The sequence below is a fragment of the Rhynchophorus ferrugineus genome, unplaced genomic scaffold (genome assembly GCF_030347505.1).
Source record: "Rhynchophorus ferrugineus isolate W39M unplaced genomic scaffold, kcgeb_rfMv2 rfM6, whole genome shotgun sequence".
Classification (NCBI taxonomy): domain Eukaryota; kingdom Metazoa; phylum Arthropoda; class Insecta; order Coleoptera; family Curculionidae; genus Rhynchophorus; species Rhynchophorus ferrugineus.
The window spans coordinates 11,398,853-11,410,907 of record NW_027472585.1 but is presented as its reverse complement, the minus strand read 5'-3'; the positions used below and the strand labels follow the sequence as shown (position 1 = coordinate 11,410,907).

The window sequence follows — 12,055 nt, the reverse complement described above, 5'->3', positions numbered from 1 at the left end:
AATTTCCGTTTTAAAAACTAATGATTTTTAGGTCCCTGACAAAGAACGGTATCAAGGGTCATCATAATTTACGACATTTCTTTATACGACAAATTCTCAAAAATTTCAGACTGTTTAGTTGTTGGTTCCTTTTCAGATATTTGCATATAATGGGCAAAATCTAAAAGGAGGGAAGATAATAACCACATGAATGGTCTGAAAATGCCATTTTAAACCGTTCAAATATCGCAGTTTCATTGTTTGTCAGGCAAAAATGGAATTTTTTATCGGAAATGCTCAAAAAACTTTTAAACAGCTTGATAAATCAACTGTTTTCGAATACTTACACACGAAGGGAATTATCAAAAGGAGCGAACATGATAAAAAATAGTTTTTTTTAGTATAGAATGTACTAGTTTTTCTCATTAATGTCTTTCTAAAATGAAAAAAATATCATAATGCGTGCAAGAACCTAACTCAAGTTCAAGGGTAAACAGAAACACACGGACCCTTCTCTCATATCTCGTGCTTTGCATAACATTATACAGACATAGATTCATACCTTCTTATTATACCGCAAAATATGTAGCTCTCCCCCGTTACATTAGGCAGTGTTAGGGCCGCGGGCAATATTTTCCCAATTATTGCAGATAATGTTTATCGCCTTCTATATTCACCATCCCATTCCCTCCCTCGTACTTCCCCGAAACGGACCCTTTACACAAATAAAACACCACCTTGACACCCATAACCTCGGTTAACGAGTGTCGGTCCTGGCTGAGACGCCCTCGTCGGATCGCTGCTCCCCCGGGGACCGGGGTACAATCGCCCGGCGTGTGACCGTCGCACACCAGCTATCGCGGAATCGCCTAAATGATTTAACGAGTGCCGAAAGGGGGCGGTAAAAAGGTCCTGCGGGGTTGATATAAGATGTCGTTGCGAATTGGTACCGGAAGGGCCTCGTTGGGGGTTCGTTGTAAAAGAATTTGTCGGCCTATTGTGTCGTGGTAAATTGGATTGATCGCCCCGTTATGCGGATACGTGGTAATAGGATAATATGAAGCGATATTTTCGCATTTTTTGTTATTCAATTAGACAATTAGAGGCGCTGTTTTTAAAACATTTGGGTCAAAATTAAGTTATATTTGAAATATTCCATTATTGACATTAGTACGAAATTGTTTAATGACTCATATAGTAGATATACAGACGATAGACAAAATATTATGTAACACCATGTAATATAATATATTTTCTTGTATTGCTCAGTTTACATGCCAAATCTTGTAGGTTATATTTCAATGTGTTATACGCTTTCTTTTGCAATAGTTAAAATAAGTGATGAGACTTGGAAAGACTGCAAATCTTTGCTGCTCGGCTAACGGAAGCCTTTGGAGAAAAACAGTTGAAGTGTTTAACATTGGACAGGATAAAACATCACTGGTAAATAGGAATAATGTGTGGTACCCAAAATTTACTTACAGAGACCAACGAACATGAAAAAGGGATTGTTGACAGACAACATAAAACTACCGAGGCAAAAGTGACAGAAGAACTCAACACTCGCTTCATATAATCATATAAAATATAAACATAAACAGATAGAGAGCTAGTGGACCTTTACAAAGCAACTATTCAGGTAGCATCAGTATCTAAGTATTTACAAAAATGCAGTTTAAGTAGATTCTTTTTCAACATTTATTTATTAATATGCTTTGCTTTTAAATCAATTGAAATTTTTTGTGCAATAGATTCATAGAGTGTACGAATAGATTCCAAAGGAATATTGTCACATTTTTGTTCTAAAACATGCACTATAACGTTTGCTATAACGTTTCAATTATGTTACGGAAATGTGTTTGATGATATGACAAGGTCTTCTCTAAATTCTTCGACAGGCTTTCAAGGAGTACGACAGGTTTATGTCCTTTAAGCGTAATTAGATAACTGTTGACGATATTGTTTGCTCTAACATGTTTTCTTGAACATTTGGAAACGATGAAAACGAAAAAAGCCAAAAAAACAAAGATCATGGTTATATGATTGATCAAAGTTCAGAATAGACAGACATCATTTTGTCTAAAGATTTGCAAACCAGTCTAAACATAACTAAATTTGATAATGGTTTTCTTGGAATAGGATTATAACATCTTGTTACATTCGTACTTGGGTTTGATAAATAAGTTTGAAATAAGCAAGCGTCAAGTCAATGGAAGAGTTGCCCCGCCAGCTTGGTGGCGCAGTGGTAAAGGCGATGGGACGGTCCTCCTACTGTTGCGATAGCCGCGGGTTCGAATTCTGCTGGGGCATGGTCGTAAATTTATGTTTGTGATTATTTAAAATTTGTGAATGTTCTAGGCAAGAATGTAAAATTTGACAAGGAAAATGATACCAGTCACGCCAGTAACCCGACGTTAAGCTTTAGCTCCAGTCCAGATAAACCCATAGTTGGTAAAAGGAGACTTTAAAATATGTATAAAAAAAGGGTTGCCCCTTCCTAGATACTATAATAGGAAATTTGTCCGCCAGATAGTCTGTTAACCAGCATTTTTGTTTTGAGGTGACCTCTCAGCAGATAAACTAAGAAGTTTCAGAAGTGTTTCAAATATGAGAAGTAGCATAGTACTTTGATGGCGATCCATATGATAAAAATTAGGATTTGGGTTCTTTTCCCCATTGAATATATAATTGACATATTAATTATAATTTGGAAGATAACGGGTAATGAATGGTAAGAATAACAATAATGCAAATGTATCTTTTGAGACTAAACGAATGCTATATCACTATGACTATCGCAGAGTGTATCGAATGGTACCTTATGAACTTTTTAAGCGTTGTTTTAACAATTAACCTGATTGGTTAAGTGAAATTTTTACTACCGTAACAAAAAACATTGAAGCTCCAAAATTAGAAGTTCCGAAGAATCATTTGAAAAATCAAAAATATATAAATTGGAGTGGTGATGAAAAAAATGGTCTGTCATGACTGTTGAAAATTTATGAGAATTGAAACTTTAACTGTAAACATTGTGCAAAACCAAGAAGATACCGCTTTGACCAGATATAACCAACAGTTGCTTGAATCGGAAGATTATTGGTCTAAAACAGACTTGGAAGAAAGTTGAAGCTGCATTTAATTGTAAGAAGAAAAACAAGCTGACTTGAACTTGAAAAAATTTGAGTGTAAATTTATTAATGAATTAATTTGTGATTTCTTCAAGAAAATTAGCTCTTCTGCGGAACGTCATTGAATATTAATCTGAATTGAAAGATCGCTTAATTCGACAAAAAAGCTCTTTGACAAAAAAAGATAGTATTTAATTTTGTTATTTATTTGTAAACATTATGGCTCCATATTTCATATAATATAATTCCATATATTCCATAATTTTTGGAGTAAAAGCGCATATTTTCATTTATTAATGTTTATCTATTATTTGTCGATATCAATTATTTATTGCGATGTATATTTTTATGACGTTTCGAATTCAGTACACTTCCGATACAAATTTTTTGCAGGCAACAAAATAAAACTAATTACCAATATTTATCAAAATATTTTCTATTAATTAATATTTGCTGCTCATTATGTTGTTTGATATCGTGAATGTGGAAAATTGAACTGCGATAGCCCGGACCAATGTTTATTAAAATAAATAATTACGTTTCTGCATAAAATAATTAAAATCGAACGTATATTGAAATACTTTATAATGTTAGCTTTCAGTTATTTAAAAAGCTCTAAAATAAAATATCTCCTGTTGTGGAATCAATAGGTACTGTATATTGTTATAAACAACAAGATAATGTAATGATTCAAAAAATAAATATGAAATCTTATATTAAGTTATTATTTTATATTAATAAGATTACAGACTCACATAAAATTGTGAGCGCTTGGTGGATATGTGGTTCACCCATTGGTGTATTCGCATTTTTTTTTACCCACTCTCCAACAGGATTCTTAATAAAGGTGAAAAATAATATGATAATTCTAGAAGCATATGTATTGTATCTTAAAGTTTTTATATATTTGCTATTGATAACAGTTAATTTATCTGAGGTGATGATAGAAAGGATACAATACCAAAATGGCTGAATATAAACTACAAGAGAAGGAGACCCATTACTATTATGTAGAGCACGATCTTTTAAAGACCAGTTCTTTAAGGTTATAGAAATGATCCACGTTAATATAGGCAAACTTGATGTCTAAAGCTTTACATCACTTCCATCATGGATTTTCTATCGTTGCCCACAAGATATATATCTAATAGTCCATAGCAAGGATATTTTGGTCCTAGCATCTCTTAGAGCCTGGTAAAAATTCATATTCTTCATTTATCCATATAACAGCTATCTGAAAGGCTCTACAAATTGTACTGGAGGTTGAGTCCGGTGACTGGTTGATTTGTATTGATTCCCTGCGACCTATTATGACAATTGAAGATGCATCCTTCAGACACCCTGTTATCGTCCGTATCTATAAATCTACCATATTCTTATTCGACGGAAAAGAAGAGTATCAAAGAATGGGACCTGAAGGGCGATAATAAATTATGGTTCATTAATTCAGATTTTTTTTGCCTCTCTCACTGTTATCTCGACTAAATGGTATAAACAGGTCCTGTTAAATATTTTTTGTGTGATTATTGTGGACTAGTAAATACGGTCCCAAATGTTTTACTATTATGTGAAGCTCTAGGGTCTCTTCGAGATAGACATAACATAACCAGAAATCTTGAAGCTCTTTTTACTACAAACCATATCGATAAACTTTTTAATTATTTACATATATTATATACTATTTATAATATTCTACTTAATTCAAGTTATCTCATATTTAAGTTTATTTAGGAGAAACCAGGCTATTTTATCTTCATAACCTTTACGTTATATTTTATCGTCATCGTTATAATATATTATATATTATGATCTACAATTTTTACATTATTATTATTTTATATTTGCTTTTATGTTAATTTTTTTAAAGATATTTTGTCTACATTTTTATACTTGTCCACATATGTTACACTTACGTACGTGTTACTATGTATTACTGTTATTTATGTTTTATTTTATTTTATATATTTATTTTATACGTATTTATTCTGTTTTCTTTTTGTCCACTAAGCATAATTTAAAATATATATCTGAGTTAAAATTAAATAAATATACGTTTAAAATTGTTAAGTAAATCAAAAGCGTTGAGGGGACTATAATTAAAAACAATCTACAAGACAGCTTCGCAAAGACGAGTATAATAACAGTGTCAATCCATTACCAATAAATAACTTCAAATCTCTAAACGTTTAAAATTGAACTTAACTAAGATATTAATAATTCCTTTATCTCTGGCGAACAACTATTTTTGGTTCCAGATAAATGCCGATCCCAATAAAGTTTCCACCATTTCCATGATATAATGGAATGTGTTCCTTTTAATATTGACGTTGAGTTGGCGATATATTTTTTATATCCAGCCTAATCCGTACAGTTAGATGCATGGCCTGTTTTTGGATTAGCAATTCTTCTGGATTATCGGATATTACCGAAAATGCCTCGGGTAAGTGGGATATAGCTATCAACGCGTATGATCGATGATGATTGTTTTCGTCTAGATGGCGTTGTCGTCGCGCAAGTAAAATAATATCTCCGGGATATCGGATTCGGTTTTATGTCATGTTAGCGTTCGATAAAAATGATACACTAGTTCTCCGTTTTTTTTTCAATAAACACGTTATAAATCTTCCATGTTCAAACTAACGATTCAATCGGGTTAAGAGCTGTTGTTGTTTATTACGAATTATAAGTAGACTGAAATAATTTTTAGATTTTTGAACTATCGCAAAGGTAGTTAGTTCAATTTCAATCTTTTGGCGATCATTTTAATTTTTGATTATTTGAAAAACAATCAATTCTAAGCAGCTCAATGCTAAAATATTTGCTCTTTCTATCACATGGAAGTGTTTCTCACTCAAATTAATATATAATTGTCAAGTCACTTTACATCTATAAGTTTTATCAAAATTTCACAAATTTTTGAAAAATATAAACTAATAAAATCAATACTTATACGTTTTTACTCAATGAAAGTTTTACACAGTATTCAATCTCTGCCAAATAGTCTATTTTATTTTTAAGCTATTATAACATACTTGCATAAAACTTGAATAGACTCGGATATTTTTCTACCACGACAAACACATAAGTTGGGTTTAATTAAACAACTTGAAGAAGCTTTTACTAAAGATGGCGATTTTTACTTCGAAGTAACAGAAATCTATTTAGAAGAAGTATGATGGAAATGTATGATTTGGGTTTCATTTAAAGAATTTGTGACGAAGAAATTTTAGATAGAAAGCCTTTAAGAATACATTTAGTGTTGTTAATATGATAGACGAACTCAAAACTGTTGATTGTCTGATGAACCTGTCCACCTCTTGAATTTTTTTCTGAAACTTGGATGCTACGAGCAAAGTGTACGTTTCAATCAATGATGGAGTATCAATCAATCGAGTGATAATTACTGTTTATCACTTCACGGAGAACAACGAAACGTACCACAATGAACAATAAACTATGCAGGAATGTACCATCCATGTCATTTCATGAAAGAAATATATAAGAAAAAACTTATATCAAATACTTTTTCAACGTCCAAAATATAAGCATATTAAACCAGTGTTTTCAGTTCTCGTAGTAGTGAGTGTTCTGACAAATAATAGCCGCGACAGCCACACATTTCGACCGACTGATCGACCCGACGAACATTCCTACAATTTCAATACAAATAGTTTTTTAATTTTTATGCTGAATGAATGATTTGATTAATATTTCCTATATTCGTAGGAAGTTCGATGAATTTTGTTGCCCTAGCAAAATAAAAACCTGACTTCATAGTTTAAAAAATATTATCAATACATGTTATATTAAATTGCCTAATAGATATTATTATATACATTTATATAGAAACAATTATGCTAATGATATATCAGTCAGCTTCTAGATAACTAGTATCATTCCACAATCTATTTCTTTTGAACCTGTTTCGGTATGGAATAGTTGATAAGTTCCTTTTAACCGACTTTAAAGTTCTATTTGCATGTGTTATTGTTTTATTGATAGATAATATGAAACCAAGTATTCAGAAACTATACATTCTAGCCATTACAACTAATGAGACGCTTAGAGCTTCTATGAAAGGTCTCTTAGTTAACCGACGGTCATGTAATCACTAAAAAAATCAACCTAACGGACCTAATTGCGAATATGTTGTTTCAAAAAAACTATTTTAATGATTTTTAACTAATTTAAGGTAATTTGAAGCGACCTGTGTTCTATGTTGTTAAGACCGTCCATGAAATCGTGTCGATCTCAGAGGAGCCGTCGGCCTTCGTGCCCCCATTCTAACGTATTAGTTCATGAAGTGGAGGAATGCTGACACCCGAGGCAACACCCGTCGACAAATTGTAACTATGCGCAGCGTTTGACGTGTCGGAACTAAACGCGGCCGGTACAGTCGCGATAAAGGGGCCCGTCTAATTAATAACTGGAAGGTTACACGCCATATTTATTTCGCCCAGCCGGACAACAATTAAACTTCTGCCCGTTGGATCAGTTACAGTTCCGTCTGTTGACAGTTAATAAAGGGATCCGATGTTTAATATTGCCGGGATAGTTTGCCTAAGGTATTTGCAGGGAATTTATTCTGAGTGATAAATTGTTAAAGTTGGTTTTATTAAACCGTTATATACCTTTTTTTTGTTCTGGCCTAAAAGCCAGGTGGTGGAATGCATGACGCATACTTGGTCGCGGAGACTAGCCCTGGAGTGACAAGTTGGACCGAGTTATGTGGGACTGCCTCTAGGCTTACCAATACACTAAACCGAAACCGCCTCCTGTTGTCCCCTGTGGATCGCTACTGCTATTGCATTAAATTTGGGGATATGGCACCCGCTGATCGGGCAGCCGTTATTGGGCACGAGGGCCCGGCGATTCTATTGATTCGCGAACCTGAGTTAACACACAACTGGATACTGTTGTATGGGGGCAAAAGTTATGACTGTAGCGGTGGTTAAGGTCGTTTCGGCCTGGAAAAGGGGGGAGCTTAGCGGTGACGCGGTGCTAAGCTCCCAGCATGTCGACCAGCTCGCGAACAAGCGCGTTTTCAGAAGAACTTGAGCTGAGTTGTTGATTGTGGAATGATTGAGATATGAAGTGCTTGATTTCTGGAGTGTCAGTTTCCCTATGAATTTGATTATTTCTGACAAACCATGGAGCGTTTAATATTCTCCTGAGAAGCTTATTTTGGAAAACTTGAAGCCGTTTGACCTGGTTGGGTGTAACAAACTTGAAGTAGACATTAGATCCGTAGAGGAGTACGGACCGAATTAAGATCTTGTAAAATAAGCATTTGATGGAGATGGGAAGTCTGCTAGAAGGGCAGATCAGAGAAGATAGCAGGTTTGCTATCGCCGAACCTTTTTGGATTGCTTTCTGGATTTGGGAATGCCAACCGAACCGCCCGTCGAATTGAAGACCTAGGTACGTGACGTTATCCAGCCATGGAATTATTGCGGTGTCGATCTTAAGTTGCGAGACGCGCAGTGCGTAACGGTTCTTATGGAAAATTATGGCCTGGGTTTTCAGGGGGTTGATTTGCAACCTCCAGAATTCGAACCACTTGACCGCATGATCGAGCTGCTTCTGTAAACGTTCATGAATTGTAAACCGTTATATACCATGAAAGTCTTAAATTTAAAAGAAGTAATCTTATAACACGCAGAATACGTGTAATTGGAGTAGAACCGAAGTAATCCTAACAGAAAATCATGTAAATAAATCTAATATTTCAATAAAGTTTTTTTTCAATATGGTGTTTATTATGTAACGCCATAATGACATAGGCAACAGGATAATAAGAGTATAAACGGTATGAGGTTTATTAATAAGATTTGCAGATTATTCATTATAGCGAGGTTTATATATTATATCTTTGTCTGTGTTTAGGTACGTTTTGAATTAACCGAGTATCTAGTGGCAGAAATATTTAAAAAATGAAAAATCAAAACGGAGAGGAATGCCTTTAAACTCATATAATTTTAAATCAATGGAAGTTATTACTATTACCACCGCGCACATTTTTGGATAATAATATAACGATATGGGTTACGATTTCTTATAAGGCCTGATTGAAGTCTCACTATCTCGAACAATATATTGGTCCGTTAACTAATACTTTAAAATTTTCAAAATAATATTTATTTTATCATATCATCAATTTTGTTTTCAAATTTCAGAATTTTATGGAACTATTATAAATGATATAGAAAATTAAGTAATTACATTCTCAATTCAATTTATTATTTTGACGATTCATTATTATTTTATAGAAAAATAGTATTTTATAAAAATATACGAAATACATGAAATTATTGGGACTCTTTATTAATCTTTTACTTAAGGAGAGATTTTGGATGGATTAACATACATCACATTGGATAGTTCTATGGCTCAAAAGACAGGCATTATGTATCGATAGCTCTTAGTATGTTCTGGCTATTCACTAAATTCAGAAAATGCTATTCCAGAAGTCGAACACAACATCTATTTAGAAAACTGTATCCGCTATGATTACGATACTTTGTATGTTTATTACAATTAAAATAGGTTTTATATTAAAAGCCTTATTATTCGTTGTTTTTCATTGATTATGATATATTAGGTCGAAAAAACAAAATATTATAAAAATTGAATACTTGATAAATTGCGGATAAAAATAAAACGATACGGCGATCATACGCGATACTAATGGAACAAAACAGTAAACAAAGTCAGCGATATGAAATCGAATGATGAATAGAGTTAACTATAATAGCGATGTCATGTCTGCATGAAATATGGGTTAATGGAAACCAAGTATGTTATCTATATATATGCAATATAAAATACGAGCAATAGCACCAAAACAAAACGTTGAAGCAACAAGCTAAAATGATATATTAGTACGATATTTCATTTCATGAAGTTATTTCGATAATCGGAAATGTTTTGTGGCATCTTAAGAGGTACTTGGATGATCAATATTTACTTCAATAAAATACAATATCGGTATAATGCAAATTTAACAAAGCACAGTTCTTCAGTGCATTCCAAATTCTCTATAGAATAGTAGAAATGATTACAAATACTTAAGGGTATCTACGGTTAGCGAAGAAATTAAACTGTTTGTGCGACCTGGTGAATAACTGATATAGCGCGCTGAGTGTAATTGAATCACTTTTATGTTATCATTTATTATTTACAAATGTTCTTAATACGCATCAAGAACATACTATAGCCGATTCCCAGCAATAAGAGGCCCGCCCTTCATAGTGTCACACACTGAAGAAAATATCTGCATTGTGTAATGCCTTATTAGCTACCGTATTTGCAGCAATGAGGTATATTAAAACATCATTAAGCTGCCAAAGAAGTGGAGCAACAATCCTAAATATTTTCAAACCTGAGGATTGGAAGAATGTGGCATGGTTCGATGAAACATCGATTACATTATATCGTGCAAACGGCCGGGTTTATGTATAGAGAACTATAAAAGAAGCCTATGTGTTCTGCTATGATTTGGACGGCAATATAATGGTATTCAGTTTAGCTGGTACTCTCATTTACATCACTGGCCAGATTACTGCTAATGAATATCACAACATCCTCAATGATGAACCTGACAATGACTGGCATATTGCTGCCAAGCATTGCCATATTCGAAGATGATAGCCCAGCCAGAAAGATTCAGTCTTGGTTTGAGGAGCATTAGAATATAATCATACAATATTTCACCTGGGTACAATCGTTATGAGATGCTTTAGAGAAGAGCTTTAAAATTGGTGGATGTTTTGAGACAAGAATGAGATAACATTTCGTTGGAAAATACTCAGACAGTCTTCGAATATATTCCGAAAAGAACAGTAGCTATTTTAAAAATAAATGGTTTCTCAACACTTTTTTAATAACTAAATATTGTGTATGTCAGGTGTTCATACTATTTTAACCACCCTCTGTTTGTCTATTTAATTTATTTTCAATGTGATTTATTAACATTTAATATCAATTGTTGAAATAAATATTGATCATATAAAAAGTGTCACCAATTACAGTACTTATTATATAGCAAACTTACGTTATCTTCTGGGCTAGTTTGAACTAATGTTTCATCAGTAATAGGAACCGAACCATTCGTCCATCTAACTTTAGCTGGGGGCCTGGCCCCATGCACGTCACAAATCAGTAACACGTTAGTTCCCTGCACCACGTGATTCTTCACCCCTGACAATTCCATTTTGGTTGGACGCACTACAATTATCGATCATCAAATAATTATAGAATAATCCCATCACAGCGTATTCAACTTACCGTGAACATCGAACTTAATCCAATGCATTATGGGACCATCCAAAGCCTCGCTCTCCACTTTACAGGTGAACTGAGCGTTCAGATCGCCCCTGGTCAGCGTCAGTTGCAGTTTCGAGCTGCCCATTCCCACTCCGTCCCCCAGGTCATTCGTCGTATACTGGGCTGTAACAAAAATAAGTTCTTTCTGAGTCTGGCGTATAAATTACCGGTATCTTATCGGGGATGGCTGCGTTAATTACGGCCGAATTTCGGATAAGCCTCGTTTGGGACCCGGGAAAAGGGAAAATCAAGATGGAAAAGCTGTTTTGAATAAAATATACGTTTATCTCGGCACGGAGGGGAAGGCTTTTGGGTGTCGGGAAGATGTGGGAATTGATGCAAGAAAAATAACTTTCGTCTGTTACGGTCTGATTTACTAGTTATTAATGGACGTCGCTCCGGTGCCGATACTATGGTATCAATATGGTTCTAAACCCTTTTCCTCGATTTATATCGAATCATTTATAATCTTATAAATTAGAATAGTATATACTTTAATTTAGTTATACAGACTATGAAAAGAGGATAGAATTTTTCAGCATTGAAAATAGTACGCATTTTTTCGATATATTATATATATAAAAGGGACTGTAATTATAGAGGGGTTACTCTGTTGTACACAA

General features: G+C 33.9%; 1 protein-coding gene across 6 annotated transcripts in view; it reads right to left on the bottom strand.

Moving 5' to 3' along the window:
• LOC143199159 (nephrin) overlaps positions 1-12,055 on the bottom strand; it is an 891,666-nt gene that overhangs the window by 63,844 nt on the left and 815,767 nt on the right. For all 6 annotated transcript variants that reach the window (XM_076408969.1, XM_076408968.1, XM_076408964.1 and 3 more), the window contains exons 5-6: positions 11,394-11,555; positions 11,161-11,333 (exon numbers count right to left, since the gene is read on the bottom strand). In XM_076408969.1, the coding sequence (XP_076265084.1) occupies positions 11,161-11,333; positions 11,394-11,555 (335 nt within the window). The remainder of the gene's footprint in view (positions 1-11,160; positions 11,334-11,393; positions 11,556-12,055) is intronic.